Source organism: Oncorhynchus mykiss, chromosome 23 (genome assembly GCF_057628025.1).
Source record: "Oncorhynchus mykiss isolate SJ-2025 chromosome 23, ASM5762802v1, whole genome shotgun sequence".
NCBI lineage: Eukaryota > Metazoa > Chordata > Actinopteri > Salmoniformes > Salmonidae > Oncorhynchus > Oncorhynchus mykiss.
In genome coordinates, this window is record NC_143044.1 from 38,960,959 (window position 1) to 38,978,299 (window position 17,341).

General features: G+C 45.0%; 1 protein-coding gene across 11 annotated transcripts in view; it reads left to right on the forward strand.

The window, feature by feature from the left end:
- LOC110502898 (rho GTPase-activating protein 17) overlaps positions 1-17,341 on the forward strand; it is a 49,706-nt gene that overhangs the window by 20,396 nt on the left and 11,969 nt on the right. For 8 of the 11 annotated variants that reach the window (XM_036960659.2, XM_090217445.1, XM_036960661.2 and 5 more), the window contains exons 2-10: positions 61-100; positions 8,822-8,926; positions 9,505-9,581; positions 11,481-11,592; positions 11,760-11,836; positions 11,944-12,061; positions 12,740-12,808; positions 13,661-13,742; positions 16,387-16,514. In XM_036960659.2, the coding sequence (XP_036816554.2) occupies positions 8,834-8,926; positions 9,505-9,581; positions 11,481-11,592; positions 11,760-11,836; positions 11,944-12,061; positions 12,740-12,808; positions 13,661-13,742; positions 16,387-16,514 (756 nt within the window). In that variant the 5' untranslated portion in view covers positions 61-100; positions 8,822-8,833. Of the gene's footprint in view, positions 1-60; positions 101-8,821; positions 8,927-9,504; positions 9,582-11,480; positions 11,593-11,759; positions 11,837-11,943; positions 12,219-12,739; positions 12,809-13,660; positions 13,743-16,386; positions 16,515-17,341 lie in introns of all 11 variants that reach the window. The other 3 variants (XM_090217448.1, XM_090217450.1, XM_090217449.1) reach the window with 1 other exon arrangement.

Here is a 17,341-nt window from a genome sequence, read left to right on the forward strand (position 1 = left end):
TAGCCCTAATCAGGAGCTGTCAAACCTAATCTATCGCCTGTTGTGTTTTCTCATCCACAGAGCAGAGAAAACAGAAGTTCTCAGCGATGACCTTCTACAGGTAAATAAATCATTACCTAGGCTACATTTTCTCATTTACTTTACCACAGGGTTCCCCAACTGGCCTGTGGGTGATTTTTATTTGGCACCCCATGTTTTCTGGAAATCTGTTCCAAAGTATTCCCACGCGTAATAAAGGGAGACGGTTTACACTGAGTGGACAAAACATTAGGAACACCTTCCTAATATTGAGTTGCACCCCTTTTGCCCTCAACAGCCTCAATTTGTCGGGGCATGGTACAAAGTGTCAAGCGTTCCTAAGGGATGCTGGCCCGTGTTGACTCCAATGCTTCCCTCAGTTGTCAAGTTGGCTGGATGTCCTTTTTGGTGGTAAACCATTCTTGATGCACAGAGGAAACTGTTGAGAGTGAAAACCCCAGCAGCGTTGCAGTTTTTGACACAAACCGGTGCGCCTGGCACCTACTACCATACCCTGTTCAAAGGCACTTCAATCTGTGGTCGTGCCCATTCATCCTCTGAATGGCACACATACACAATCCATGTCTCAAGGCTTAAAAATCCTTCTTTAACCTGTTTCCTCCCCTTCATCTACATTGATTGATTGAAGTGGATTGAACAATTGACATCAATAATGGATCATAGGTCAGTCTGTCATCCATAGAGCAGGTGTTCCTCATGTTTTGTTCACTCAGTGTATATAATTGTATATAATTGTATACAAATGTAAGCAAAGTTTGAAATTGTTTTATTCAAATATTGTTTCTGTTTGGGCTTCTTGCATTCAATTTGCAGTCTACAAATTATTTGTAATTATGTTCCATCCCCCTGACCATCCACTCGAGTAAAAAAACAAACAGCCCGCAGCTAAATCTAGTTGTTGATCCCTGCTCTACCAACTCATTACATACTGTACCACAATCAATAGAACTGTAGAATCAGCATTGTGAATACAACAGGCTAAGCAGAGCCACAGATATTATCAGCTTCTTACATATATTGGTAACAAAACAAATTGTAACCACGTTCTGCCAGGAATTCTGATAATCCTTGGTACTAGTGGTGAAAATATGATGACTGTGTGTGTATATTCTATTCAATTCAGTATGATACTCTGGGTTCCTCCAGTGCTATTCTCAGGCTGGTTCCCAGGGAAATAGGCAACCCATTTTAGAGACAGCAGGTGGAGTTCCTCAGAATTCCGGTTGCTCAGGGAAGACATTCTATACACTCAAAACACATTATTTCTGTCATTCCGGAATGTTATTTTGTTTTCCTCTGCCCCACTTGAAGTCAGAGAGGGCGTGTGTGTACACAAACGACGCTACTGAAGAGACAGTCTCCTGCTGTTGCTTCAAGACCTTTTTCTCTTAGTCACATTCGATAAATAGCACGTGGTTGACTGAAGAGAAAAGTATACTGGAAGGAAACAGTCATGGGACCCACACACAGCACTTTGCACGGCCGTGTTCTATTTAGATGCATTGTGAGACGTTGTCATGGAAGGAGGGAGTGTCTGTCCAACAAAGATTAGGAATAGCTGCTACTGAGGTGAGGACACTTTATAGTAGCTGACAGTTGACTCTGTTTTGCGTGAGACTTTCCTTTATCAACCTTCCATGGCCCACTGTGATTTTAGACTCCTCTGTCTTCCAAATATCTCTCATGCTGCCATGTCAGTCTGAGAACCCACTGTTGGATCACTCAACTGTCCATGGAAGCACTGGAGGCAGGTGCTCTATCACCACAGATCAGTTTTTTGCTTCAGCCAACTCCTGTCTCTAGTGCTTGTTGTTATGCCTTCCATGTTTGCCTGCTGTTAATGAATGGCATGCATAAGAGGCCTTTTTTAAAATGCTCAACAGCGCAAACAGATGAGGCATCCATGCCAGTGTCTTATTCTTAGTCCCATCTGCCTGCCATCACAACACCTGGTCCTCCATGGTGGATTCATGGCATCCCATAATTCCTCTGCTAGCCCAGCTGTCCATATAGCCACATAGCTCAGCTTCCACAGGGGCACCATTTATATCCCAGGCTGCCTGAGGCCACAAAACCCTGCATACACTACATGACCAAAAGTCACACATCTCATTCCAAAATCATGGGCATTAATTTGGAGTTGGACCCCCTTTGTTGCTATAACAGCCTCCACTCTTCTGGGAAGGCTTTCCACTAGATGTTGGCGCATTGCTGCGGAGACCTGCTCCATTCAACCACAAGCGTTAGTGAGTACGGGCAATTAGGCCTGGCTCGCAGTCTGCCTTCCAATTCATCCTAAAGGTGTTCTATAGGGTAGAGGTCAGGGCTCTGCAGGCCAGTCAAGTTATTCCACACCGATCTCGACAGACCATTTCTATATGGACCTCGCTTTGTGCACAGGGGCATTGTCATGATGAAACAGGAAAGGGCCTTCCCCAAACTGTTGCCACAAAGTTGGAAGCACAGAATCTTCTAGAATGTCATTGTATGCTGTAGCGTTAACATTTCCCTTCACTGGAACTAAGGAGCCTTGCCCAAACCATGAAAAACAGCCCCAGACCATTATTCCTCCACCACACTTTACAGTTGGTGCAATGCATTGGGGCAGGTAGTGTTCTCCTGGTATCCCCCAAACCCAGATTTGTCCGTCGGACTGCCAGATGGTGAAGCGTGATTCATCACTCCAGAGAACGCGTTTCCACTGCTCCAGAGTCCAATGGCATTGCGCATGGTGAACTTAGGCTTGTGTGCGGCTGCTCGGTCACGAAAACCCATTTCATGAAGCTCCCGGCAAACAGTTATTGTGCTGATCTTGCTTCCAGAGGCAGTTTGTAACTCTGTAGTGGGTGGTCCCGTTCTGTCAACTTATGTGGCCTACCACTGTGCTGTTGATGCTCCTAGACGTTTCCACTTCACAGTAGCAAAACTTACAGTTTATAGCAGGGCAGACATTTGACTTGTTGGAAAGGTGGCATCCTATGGCGGTGCCACGTTGAAAGCCACTGAGCTCTTCAGTACGGGCCATTCTAATGCCAATGTTTGTCTATGGAGATTGCATGGCTGTGTGCTCAATTTTATACACCTGTCAGCAACGGGTGTGGCTGAAATAGCCAAATCCATCATTTGAAAGGATGTCTACATACTTTTGTATATATAGTGTAGTTCTCACGCACTCCAGAGAAAGTTTACTGTAATTTGTTCAATGGCTCTGTGTGATGATGGCTCTGGCATTTTGTAATCTACAGTGGGGCAAAAAAAGTATTTAGTCAGCCACCAATTGTGCAAGTTCTCCCACTTAAAAAGATGAGAGAGGCCTGTAATTTTCATCATAGGTACACTTCAACTATGACAGACAAAATGAGAAAAAAAATCCAGAAAATCACATTGTAGGATTTTTTTATTAATTTATTTGCAAATTATGGTGGAAAATAAGTATTTGGTCACCTACAAACAAGCAAGATTTCTGGCTCTCACAGACCTGTAACTTCTTCTTTAAGAGGCTCCTCTGTCCTCCACTCGTTACCTGTATTAATGGCACCTGTTTGAACTTGTTATCAGTATAAAAGACACCTGTCCACAACCTCACAGTCACACTCCAAACTCCACTATGGCCAAGACCAAAGAGCTGTCAAAGGACACCAGAAACAAAATTGTAGACCTGCACCAGGCTGGGAAGACTGAATCTGCAATAGGTAAGCAGCTTGGCTTGAAGAAATCAACTGTGGGAGCAATTATTAGGAAATGGAAGACATACAAGACCACTGATAATCTCCCTCGATCTGGGGCTCCACGCAAGAGCTCACCCCGTGGGGTCAAAATGATCACAAGAACGGTGAGCAAAAATCCCAGAACCACACAGGGGGACCTAGTGAATGACCTGCAAAGAGCTGGGACCAAAGTAACAAAGCCTACCATCAGTAACACACTACGCCGCCAGGGACTCAAATCCTGCAGTGCCAGACGTGTCCCCCTGCTTAAGCCAGTACATGTCCAGGCCCATCTGAAGTTTGCTAGAGAGCATTTGGATGGGAGAATGTCATATGGTCAGATGAAACCAAAATATAACTCTTTGGTAAAAACTCAACTCGTTGTGTTTGGATGACAAAGAATGCTGAGTTGCATCCAAAGAACACCATACCTACTGTGAAGCATGGGGGTGGAAACATCATGCTTTGGGGCTGTTTTTCTGCAAAGGGACCAGGACGAATGATCCGTGTAAAGGAAAGAATGAATGGGGCCATGTATCGTGAGATTTTGAGTGAAAACCTCCTTCCATCAGCAAGGGCATTGAAGATGAAACGTGGCTGGGTCTTTCAGCATGACAATGATCCCAAACACTCTGCCCGGGCAACGAAGGAGTGGCTTCGTAAGAAGCATTTCAAGGTCCTGGAGTGGCCTAGCCAGTCTCCAGATCTCAACCCCATAGAAAATCTTTGGAGGGAGTTGAAAGTCTGTGTTGCCCAGCAACAGCCCCAAAACATCACTGCTCTAGAGGAGATATGCATGGAGGAATGGGCCAAAATACCAGCAACAGTGTGTGAAAACCTTGTGAAGACTTACAGAAAACGTTTCACCTCAGTCATTGCCAACAAAGGGTATATAACAAAGTATTGAGATAAACTTTTGTTATTGACCAAATAATTATTTTCCACCATAATTTGCAAATAAATTCATAAAAAATCCTACAATGTGATTTTCAGGATTTTTTTCTCATTTTGTCTGTCATAGTTGAAGTGTACCTAGGATGAAAATTACAGGCCTCTCATCTTTTTAAGTGGGAGAACTTGCACAATTGGTGGCTGACTAAATACTTTTTTGCCCCACTGTATAATGGGGAGGCTTCCTGAGCTCTTTCCAGTCCGGATTCTGCTTTAGCCAATTATAGCTGTCTCCTTTACTCTGTCAGGAACGAGAAACCAACCTGGTTACCAAGCAAGCTTAGACTGACTTCAAAACAACAATAAATTATATTCACAACCGAGGAAATCTGGGTACTACAACCCTATTCTATGTTGTTTACTGCTGTTTGTGTTTAGACACAGACTTGCTCTCACACCCGTTCTCTGGCTAGCCGTGCCGTGTGCTTGTCTGGACATCTTATCAGTCCTGGCACAAACACACTGGTCAGTCACATTACAGTGGGGATTCCCTGCTCAGTGGATGTGTCATAGACCAAACTAGGCTCTGAGCTGATCAGTTAGCCAGACAGAAGTTGTTGTACTCTTTCAGATCCTTCTGGTCTGTTTGTTTGTCTGTTTAGTCCTTTGTCTTCAGTCTCTTTTGATGTCTCTCTGTGGGATGTCACTGTCTGGGAAGTCTGTCTGTGTGGGAGGTCAGTCCCTGTGTATGATGTTGGGGTGAGTGTGTTATGTCTGCGTGTAAGAATGTGATGGTAAAGAGAAAGCGACAGTGGCACCCCTGGCGCCATGTAATCAAAAACACACACACATCCCCAGGATCTCCTCCCGTAGAGAAGAATGAGGTGGAACTCCAGTCAGAGGAATCCCCTGTTCCTGTGCCATGTGCTAACAGGGCCCAGCCCGAACCCACAGCGTTCCCCGTTCCTGTGAAGGAGGCAAGATACCCCCTCCACACTGTCTGACCCAAGAGAGCGTGGGAGAGCGGTAGAGAGAGCGGTGTGGAGGAATCAGCCGTTGGAATTCTTGAGTTCGAGTTCTGTTTTAGTAACACAATTGTCATGGTTTCTGTTGATCTGTTCTGACAGTCTGTCCCCTGGTTGCTCCGTACATCTGTCTGTCTGCCCTATTCCCAAAGGCATTGTACTGAGCTGTCAATTTCTCCTCCCTCCCTCCCCCTCTAGTTTTCTGTGCAGGTGCATTTTTAGTATTACATCCTTGCTCATTTTTAAAACAGACACTCCATGTTCCAGACTGGGCATGTTCTGTACCTCAGACACTCCATGTTCCAGACTGGGCATGTTCTGTACCTCAGACACTCCATGTTCCAGACTGGGCATGTTCTGTACCTCAGACACTCCATGTTCCAGACTGGGTTTGTTCTGTACCTCAGACACTCCATGTTCCAGACTGGGCATGTTCTGTACCTCAGACACTCCATGTTCCAGACTGGCAACAAATAGCATAACAATGGTCTAAAGAACTGTTTGAAAAATACATTTCTATGTAGTTTGTTAGACAGATTGCAGACAACACTTTGGAAGTTGCCATACAGTTTCACCATCTGACAGCTGTACAAGGCTGGCCTAGTTCCTCTGCAGTATGAAGTAGTTTTCTGCCCTGGCTTCAGAGTGCTGTGAAATCACAATTTCAGAGCATTCATCTGCCCTTTTAATGCTTCAAACAGCAGTAACAGCCCAGCAACAGTCTCCATGAAGACGCTTCCAATGAGTCATCCGTTTCATAGAAAACGTTCCTATGTTGTCCAGCTGGGAGCGGCCGGTATCATTCAAGCCTGACCTTTGACCTCCATGTAGCTGACTGGACTTCAATGAAGCGGCCGTCAACAGGCAGGGATGAGGGAGATTAGAGGAATATACACTGCTCAAAAAAATAAAGGGAACACTAAAATAACACATCCTAGATCTGAATGAAATATTCTTATTAAATACTTTTTTCTTTACATAGTTGAATGTGCTGACAACAAAATCACACAAAAATGATCAATGGAAATCTCATTTATCAACCCATGGAGGTCTGGATTTGGAGTCACACTCAAAATTGAAGAGGAAAACCACACTACAGGCTGATCCAACTTTGATGTAATGTCCTTAAAACAAGTCAAAATGAGGCTCAGTAGTGTGTGTGGCCTCCACGTGCCTGTATGACCTCCCTACAACGCCTGAGCATGCTCCTGATGAGGTGGCGGATGGTCTCCTGAGGGATCTCCTCCCAGACCTGGACAGTCTGTGGTGCATCCATTGGTGGATGGAGCGAGACATTATGTCCCAGATGTGTTCAATTGGATTCAGGTCTGGGGAACGGGCGGGCCAGTCCATAGCATCAATGCCTTCCTCTTGCTGACACACTCCAGCCACATGAACTGCTGACACTCCAGCCACATGAGGTCTAGCATTTTCTTGCATTAGGAGAAACCCAGGGCCAACCGCACCAGCATATGGTCTCACAAGGGGTCTGAGGATCTCATCTCTGTACCTAATGGCAGTCAGGCTACCTCTGGCGAGCACATATAGGGCTGTGCGGCCCCCCAAAGAAATGCCACCCCACACCAGGACTGACCCACCGCCAAACCGGTCATGCTGGAGGATGTTGCAGGCAGCAGAACGTTCTCCACTGCGTCTCCAGACTCTGTCACGTCTGTCACGTGCTCAGTGTGAACCTGCTTTCATCTGTGAAGAGCACAGGGCGCGAATTTGCCAATCTTGGTGTTCTCTGGCAAATGCCAAACGTCCTGCACGGTGTTAGGCTTTAAGCACAAACCCCACCTGTGGACGTCGGGCCCTCATACTACCCTCATGGAGTCTGTTTCTGACCGTTTGAGCAGACACATGCACATCTGTGGCCTGCTGGAGGTCATTTTGCAGGGCTCTGGCAGTGCTCCTCCTTGCACAAAGGCGGAGGTAGCGGTCCTGCTGCTGGGTTGTTGCCCTCCTACGGCCTCCTCCACGTCTCCTGATGTACTGGCCTGTCTCCTGGCCTCCATGCTCTGGACACTACACTGACAGACACAGCAAACCTTCTTGCCACAGCTCGCATTGATGTGCCATCCTGGATGAGCTGCACTACCTGAGTCACTTGTGTGGGTTGTAGACTCCGTCTCATGCTACCACTAGAGTGAAAGCACCGCCAGCATTCAAAAGTGACCAAAACATCAGCCAGGAAGCATAGGAACTGAGAAGTGGTCTGTGGTCACCACCTGCAGAACCACTCCTTTATTGGGGGTGTCTTGCTAATTGCCTATAATTTCCATCTGTTGTCTATTCCATTTGCACAACAGCATGTGAAATGTATTGTCAATCAGTGTTGCTTCCTAAGTGGACAGTTTGATTTCACAGAAGTGTGATTGACTTGGAGTTACATTGTGTTGTTTAAGTGTTCCCTTTATTTTTTTGAGCAGTGTAGTTACATGTCAACACCATTCATTCTACTGGACAGAGTTGTCAGAGAACCAAAAGGGCTGAGAAAGAGGGATCAGTGTAGTTACATGTCAACACCATTCATTCTATTGGACAGAGTTGTCAGAGGACCAAAGGGGCTGAGAAAGAGGGATCAGTGTAGTTACATGTCAACACCATTCATTCTACTGGACAGAGTTGTCAGAGGACCAACAGGGCTGAGAAAGAGGGATCAGTGTAGTTACATGTCAACACCATTCATTCTACTGGACAGAGTTGTCAGAGAACCAAAAGGGCTGAGAAAGAGGGATCAGTGTAGTTACATGTCAACACCATTCATTCTACTGGACAGAGTTGTCAGAGGACCAACAGGGCTGAGAAAGAGGGATCAGTGTAGTTACATGTCAACACCATTCATTCTACTGGACAGAGTTGTCAGTGGACCAAAAGGGCTGAGAAAGAGGGATCAGTGTAGTTCTAACCTACAGGCATAACCCTTCAACTCAGTGTCCCTAGGAACTGTCTTCTGCGCCACAGCAGTGCGGAACATATTGGATTCCTAACCTTGTTACACTATGAAACACAAGACGATGCATTTAATCATTCAACATCCGGGTTTTATGAAAATCGTTTCCAGTGTCTATAGCCTGTAGCTGCTTTACCAACGAGTTGTATACTACATCACAGTAAAGATCTGTCTGTATGTAAGTGGTCGTTTGTCGTGCACAGATTGAGCGGCGCATGGAGATGGTACGTGTGGTCTCCCACAACACACACAAGAGGATGGTCACGTGTCTGCAGGGCCACATTGGCACCGACGCAGAGAAGAGACATGTAAGTACAGGTATCATTAACATAATTCCTGACCAAATTGTCTGAATCACTAGATCAAAGATAAGAATATATTTAGGATTTATTTCCCATTAACTCTTCACCTACCTGATTAACACTAGATTACCCTACCCCCTTGAAAATATTGTTCTATATCAGCAATTTGTGTTTTTTTTGTTTACCTCATGATCCAACATGTACAATTGTGTCAATGCCAGTCCGTACCACGCCCATACACAGGAAATGGTCAGGTAAAAAGACACATGTTTACTTTCTCATAGCTACAGCTCTGCTCAACCCTCCTTCCATGTATTTCAGTACAACTTTATGGGAATAGAAAGGGATGATGAGACATCATACGGTGTCTAGTTGTTACAGTATGTCAAATTAGCTCTTAATATCACAATAACTGTAACATCCTCATTCTTTCTACTGTTCTATATTGTCCAACTTAATGAAAATGGACTTTCCATTGATAAACCCTCAAAAGGAAAGCACTAGAAACTTCTTGTTGGTGCCTCCGTTGGTGTCTAATAGATGTATACACATCTCTTTTCCCTTTCTACAAACACACACCACAGAAAAAGCTTCCTCTGACAGCGCTGTCTCAAGCCATGGTGGACGGAGGCAGTCAGCTGGGAGAGGAGTCTCTGATTGGGTGAGTGAGGGTGAATTGACAGGTTAGACAACCAATCGTCTGTCTGACACTGGTTATATGGAACAGATGAACCCTAGAGAGATGGAGAATATGTGGCTAACAAACTGACCCAATTATTATCAGCGGTCTTTTCAGTCATTTCTTGTTTTTGTGGAGGATCAGAAAGTGTCTAGTGTGGATGTCTATCCACATAATGAGGATGTTTGCCAGACTGATTCTCCATTTAACAGAACGAGCTACATTGTTGCCTTGTTCGCATAGTAAGACAGTGACAGAAACAGACAGGCACTCAGACTAGAGGATGTAGAAACTACCCAGAGATGTACTGTTACTGTCTGCTTTTAGGAGGAAGTGAATCTATCTCATTTGACAACTTGCCAATGTTTAATATGATGTATTTGTGGATGCGGAATGATGGATTTGGAAGGTACTGTCAAAGGTGATGAATGTGACATGTACAGTACCAGTCAAAAGTTTGGACATACACTATTTTTACTACTTTCTACATTGTAGAATAATAGTAGTAACCAAAAAAGTGTTAAACAAATCCAAATATATTTGAGATTCTTCAAAATAGCCACACCTTGATGACAGCTTTGCACACTCTTGGCATTCTCTCAACCAGCATCATGAGGTGGTCACCTGGAATGCATTTCAATTAACTGGTGTGCCTTGTTTGAAAGTTAATTTATGGATTTTCTTTCCTTAATGCGTTTGAGCCAATCAGTTGTGTTGTGACAAGGTAGGGGTGGTATACACAAGAGCTACGATTAAACTGGGTCTCATGAGGACCGCCACAGGAAAGGAAGACCCAGAGCTGCAGAGAATAAGTTCATTAGTTACCAGCCTCAGAAAACGCAGCACAAATAATTGCTTCACAGAGTTCAAGTAACAGATACATCTCAACATCAACAGTTCAGAGGAGACTGTGTGAATCAGGCCTTCATGGTCGAATTGCTGCAAAGAAACCACTATTAAAGGACACTAATAAGAAGAAGAGACTTGCTTGGGCCAAGAAACACAAGCAATGGACATTAGACTGGTGGACATCTGTCCTTTGGTCTGATGAGTCAAAAGATGAGATTTTTGGTTCCAACTGCCGTGTCTTTTGAGACACAAAGTAGGTGAACGGATCATCTCCGCATGTGTAGTTCCCACCGTGAAGCATGGAGGAGGAGTTGTGATGGTGTCGGGGTGCTTTGCTGGTGACGCTGTCTGTGATTTATTTAGAATGCAAGACACACTTTCTGCAGTGATACGCCTTCCCATCTGGTTTGCACTTAGTGGGACTATCATTTGTTTTTCAACAGGACAATGACCCAACACACCTCCAGGCTGTGTAAAGGCTATTTGACCAAGACTGAGAGTGATTGAGTGTTGCAGCAGATGTCCTGGCCTCTACAATCACCCGACGTCAACCCAATTGAGATGGTTTGGGATGAATTGGACTGCAGAGTGAAGGAAAGGCAGGCAACAAGTGTTCAGCATATGTGGGAATTCCTTCAAGACTGTTGGAAAAGCATTACAGGTGAAGCTGGTTGAGAGAATACCAAGAGTGTGCAGAGCTGTCATTAATGCAAAGGGCGGCTACTTTGAAGAATCAAAAATGTATTTTGATTTGTTTAGCACTTTTATTTTGGTTACTACATGATTCCATACGTGTTATTTCATAGTGTTGATGTCTTCACTATTATTTTACAATATAGAAAATAGTAAAAATAAAGAAAAAACTGTGAAAAAGTAGGTGTATCCAAACTTTTGACTGGTACTGTAGATGACCCTCTGCAGTTATTCGTCATTATTTTGTAGGACAGTAATGGTGACATCTGACCCCGATAGCTCTTCCTGTGGCATCTGAATAACCTTTGACCTGTGTGTGTGTGTGTCTCCTCCTGACAGGAAAATGATGGAGGTGTGTGGGGAGGCAGAGAACAGGCTGGCGTCAGAGCTGCTGCAGCATGAGGTTCAGATAGAGAAAGACGTGCTAGACCCCCTCAACCAGCTAGCAGAGGTGAGGAGGAGATATTGAGTGCCTTATTCCATCCAAACCTCTATAAAGAGTATCCAATATTTAGTCAAAACCATTCTAACTCCATCATAAATAATTGAGTCAATATTCAGTGTGTATTTGGAAAAGTGCCATACGTACTTAACAGATGTGAACATCCATATTCTCAGGTGGACATTCCCAACATCCTCAAACAGAGGAAGCAGCTAGCCAGGCTAGTTCTTGACTATGATTCTGCCAGAGCGAGGTGAGCCTGTGTACATGTATCACCTTTATTAACATTTAGAATGTGCTAGAACATGTTTTAAAGTGTATAACAACGTTCTAACCTGATCTGCGGTCTACCCCTTCCAGGTGGTTGCAGGCAACCAAGTCGATAATCTCAGGAACAAACACTCAAGCACTGACGGCCAAGGCAGACCTGCTCAAAGAGGAGGTGGATGAAGCTATGAATAAAATGGAACTGTGCAAGGTAAGGCCTTAAATGGATAAATCACCCCACAGTTAAGTTTGACTGACGCTCTGCTATATGAATTAGGATAAATCACAGGCCTCAATCCCAGATGAATGGTAGTTGCGCACATGAGAAGAAGAGGAAGTGACACTATGGAAAGTTTTGACAGATGAAGGTAAGGACAGAAATGGACATTCCATGCCCAGTACCGTTATGGCTGTTTGATTTAGGAAGAAGGAATGCCCAGTCAGCTGTGTGTGCGTGCCTCTCTCTCTGTGAAGTGCTGCGGACTGAGAGTATTGTGTGTATTGAGTTAGTTTGAGTTAGTGGTGTGTGTCAGGTCTTCTGTCCAGGAAGCTACATGATTCAGTGTTTTCCTTCCTCTGCGCTCCAGGCCTGTTCAGCCCTGCTCTACACTGCTACTATACCCTGGCCCTGTCAACAGCAGACAGATTTATGAGTCACTGTGGAAGGCTTAATGACCCTACCCAGCACTAACACTAACAGAGCTGCCACCTGAAATACATTGATTGGATTTTGAGACCAGAGAGGTGGATGGGTTTAGGTCGATATTAAACAGGCAGTAATTTGCCTTTTATAGTGAAATTACTGTTGATGGATCACATGTTTAAGTCCTGAGAGTTGGTCCTTCTCTGCCATCTGCTTCTAATGATCTCGTCTGCTCCTCTCTCTCAGGATCAACTGGCTGCAGACATGTACAATTTCTTCTCAAAGGAAGGGGACTATGCCTGCTACTACGTAATGGTGAATCAGCGTGTGTGTGTGGGAATGTTCATAGCTGTTGGGTGACTGGTGAGCAGTTGGTTTGTTGTTCCTCTCATTGTTGACTGACTCTTTCTTTTTTATTTTTCTCGCCTCTCTCTCGCTCACCTTTTCTCTCTCCCTCGCTCTCCTTTTCTCTCTCCCTCGCTCTCCTTTTCTCTCTCCCTCGCTCTCCTTTTCTCTCTCCCTCGCTCTCCTTTTCTCTCTCCCTCGCTCTCCTTTTCTCTCTCCCTCGCTCTCCTTTTCTCTCTCCCACGCTCTCCTTTTCTCTCTCTCTCGCTCTCCTTTTCTCTCTCCCTCGCTCTCCTTTTCTCTCTCCCTCGCTCTCCTTTTCTCTCTCCCTCGCTCTCCTTTTCTCTCTCCCTCGCTCTCTTCTCTCTCCCTCGCTCTCCTTTTCTCTCTCCCTCGCTCTCCTTTTCTCTCTCCCACGCTCTCCTTTTCTCTCTCCCACGCTTTCCTTTTCTCTCTCTCTCGCTCTCCTTTTCTCTCTCTCTCGCTCTCCTTTTCTCTCTCCCTCGCTCTCCTTTTCTCTCTCCCTCGCTCTCCTTTTCTCTCTCCCTCGCTCTCCTTTTCTCTCTCCCTCGCTCTCCTTTTCTCTCTCCCTCGCTCTCCTTTTCTCTCTCCCTCGCTCTCCTTTTCTCTCTCTCTCGCTCTCCTTTTCTCTCTCTCTCGCTCTCCTTTTCTCTCTCCCACGCTCTCCTTTTCTCTCTCCCACGCTCTCCTTTTCTCTCTCCCTCGCTCTCCTTTTCTCTCTCTCTCGCTCTCGTTTTCTCTCTCCCTCGCTCTCCTTTTCGCTCGCTCTCCCTCTTCCACACTGTTCCGTTGTGTTCCCAGCTCTTAGAGGCCCAAGCTGATTACCATAGAAAATCTCTGACTGTCCTCGAGAGTGTCCTGCCAACCATACAAGCACAGCAAGGTACACTATACTCCAGGTGCAGTACATCCCAGTTCCCCTCTCCCTGTGCTGGTTGAAGTTGCCCAGAAGTTATCCTCCTCCGATCCTGTCCTACTCCCCTCTAAAATCCCTCTCAGCGAGATACAGACCAGTCCTCACCACCTCCTTCTAAAAACTTCTCTATTTCTCGTCACAGGCTCTTTTTTTCCTCAGACCTATAAAGGTTTAACTGAGCGTGACACAGGAACTCTGTCCATTAGTACCGTGATGATATTGTTGGGTCAGGCTAAAGTCTTAAGTTATCATCTAGGTCTGGGCCAGGTATCCCAAACTGGTGTATGCCCGACAGCATTATTTTATTTTATTTTCAAACAGTACATTTATATTTTCCAATGGGCCTATACATTTGGGTGAGGGTTTTTTCTCGCCTGAGTAGCTTCGTTTCACTGCCAAAAATAAAATTAAACCATTGAGTGTTCAGTGAAATAACAACAATGCCAAATACAGGTAGCCTAGTCAAATTATTAACATCCAATCACATGAACCCTTACTCTCTCGTGGGAATTCCGCTAATGGTCTGTATGTAGCCAAACGTAGCTGCTGCTCATGTTGGTATCTATACTGATGGTGTAAAAGCCATGACAGGAGACATAGTGGAGTGGTAACGTGTGTGCAAGCAGTTGCTCCCGGTGCAGCATCCACTGGGAGGCTCTTGCTGTCGAGGGAATGCCCGACAGCTTGAAAGATGTTTTGGACAGTACAGTGAAAATGGTTAACTTTGTTAAAGCAAGGCCCCTGAACTCTCCTGTATTTTCTGCATTATGCAATGATATGGGCAGCGACCATGTAACGCTTTCACAACATACAGAAGTGCGCTGGTTATCAAGGGGCAAAGTATTGACACGTTTTTTTTAATTGAGAGACGAGCTGAATGTTTTCTTTACTGACCATAATTTTCAGTTTCTCACACGCCCATTGCAACCACGTACCTGCACTACCGTTCAAAAGTTTGGGGTCACTTAAAAATGTCCTTGTTTTTTAAAGAAAAGCTCATCAAATTGATCAGAACTACAGTGTAGACATTGTTAATGTAAATTACTATTGTATCTGGAAACGGCAGATTTTTTAAATTGAATATCTACATAGGCGTACAGAGGCCTATTATCAGCAACCATCACTCCTGTGTTCCAATGGCACGTTGTGTTAGCTAATCCAAGTTTATCATTTTAAAAGGCTAATTGATCATTAGAAAACCATTTTGCAATTATGTTAGCACAGCTGAAAACTGTTGTCCTGATTTAAAGAAGCAATAAAACTGGCCTTCTTTAGACGAGTTGAGTATCTGGAGCATCAGCATTTGTGGGTTCGATTACAGGCTCAAAATGTCCAGAAACAAAGACCTTTCTTCTGAAACTCGTCAGTCTATTCTTGTTCTGAGAAATGATGGCTATTCCATGCGAGAAATTGCCAAGAAACTGAAGATCTCGTACAACGCTGTGTACCTTCACAGAACAGCGCAAGCGGTCTCTAACCAGAATAGAAAGAGGAGTGGGAGGCCCCAGTGCACAACTGAGCAAGAGGACAAGTACATTAGTGTCTAGTTTGAGAAACAGACGCCTCACAAGTCCTCAACTGGCATCTTCATTAAAGAGTACTCGCAAAACACCAGCCACAACGTCAACAGTGAAGAGGCGACTCCGGCATGCTGGCCTTCTAGGCAGAAGTTGTATACAAGCAACTCGATCCAGACCATTTCGCACGTTCTGAAGTTGGAACAGCATTTCTAGCATAAAGGCTGTTGGAGGAGTAGGTGGCGGAATAAGAAGAAGTAAGTTGAATATCTGAGCTGGGGCTGCTGCCGCTATCTCCACCAGTAAATGTAGTGTGTCAGGCTTACAATGATAGCAAAAAACAACATTTGGGAGTGCGCTGACCCTGGTGCTAAAGGGGGTACGCAGCTGGAGGTGGAATGTTTGAAAGGGTACAGGCCTATAAAAGTTTGGGAACCACTGGTCTAGGCTATGCATTGTCACCCTGCCTGCATAGGCTACAGCTGCTTGCATCTTGTTTATTTGTTAGACCACTTCAATCACTTATAACTAACTCTATTAAAGTGGCCATACTCTCGGTTGATGTATTTGCTTATTTTTACTAAATGATGTCTGAAGGCATCTGGTAGGCTGTGTCATGTAGGTTATTGCTTATTGTTCCTGTAGGACTGAAAATGATTGCAGGGAAGGCATTCATTTAGCTGTTTCCACTCTTTTTAGTATGGGTTCTCTCTTTCCCTCTGTGTTCGGCAGGCTGGGTTTTCTCCTGTAAACAGAGTGTGGTCTAAATCAAACCTTCTCTCCCAGCATGTGGTTTATGATGATTCAAACATTCCACACATCAGATCTACCTGGGCTTTCCTTTCCACTGAGTGCACAGAAACGCACCAACACATGCCACGGATGGAGACAATGTGGTTATCTATTGGAGGAGTGAGTGACTGATGGTTGGCCAGAGGGGACGTTGTTCACCTACAAATGTACCATTCCCAGGCCTCCTAACCCCTCATCCGCAGTCATCCTACCGCCCTCTCTTTCTGCAGACCCGTAACAACTTTAGTTTTGTTACCACCATGCTAACAGTGCTACCACTCTCTCTCTCTCTCCCCCGTCAGACTCGTGGACAGAGAAGCCAGCGTTTGGGACGGGTCTGGAGGAGCATCTGAAGAGGAGCAGCAGAGAGATCGCTCTGCCCTTAGAGGCCTGCATCATGATGCTGCTGGAGACTGGCATGAAGGAGGAGGTAGGGAGAGAAGGATGGATGGATGGATTGAAGCATTGTGGGAGCGAGGTAGAGGGGGAGAAAGTGAAGGGGGATCATAGTTGAGGACAAAGAAATTTAAATATGGATGCGTGAATTAAATAATACAAGGATGAGTGAAATGAATCCATGCAGAAACCTTTTGTGGTAAGGGCCCAAACATGAAATGTAAAATGCACTTTAAATCTCTTAAATGTAATCTACATAATGTGATAGACTGCATTCAGTTCGCTGAGTAGAGTGTTGGAGGCTATTTTGTAAATGACATCACCGAAGTCAAGGATCGGTAGGATAGTCAGTTTTACGAGGGTATGTTTGGCGGCGTGAGTGAAGAAGGCTTTGTTGCGAAATAGGAATACCGATTCTAGATTTAATTTTGGATTTGAGATGTTGAATGAGTCTGGAAGGAGAGTTTACAGGCTAGTCAGACACCCAGGTATTTATAGTTGTCCACATATTCTAAGTCAGAACCGTCCAGAGTAGTGATGCTAGGCGGGCGGGCGGGTGTTGGCAGCGATCGGTTGAAAAGCATGCATTTAGTTTTACTAGCATTTAAGAGCAGTTGGAGGCCACGGAAGGAGTGTTGTATGGCATTGAAGCTTGTTTGGAGGTTTGTTAACACAGTGTCCAAAGAGGGGCCAGAAGTATACAGAATGGTGTCGTCTGCGTAGAGGTGGATCAGAGAATCACCAGCAGCAAGAGCGACATTGTTTATATATACAGAGAGAATTTTAGAAAGAGGGTCCAGATTGTCTAACCCAGCTATTTGTATGGGTCCAGGTTGTGTAGCTCTTTCAGAACATCTGCTA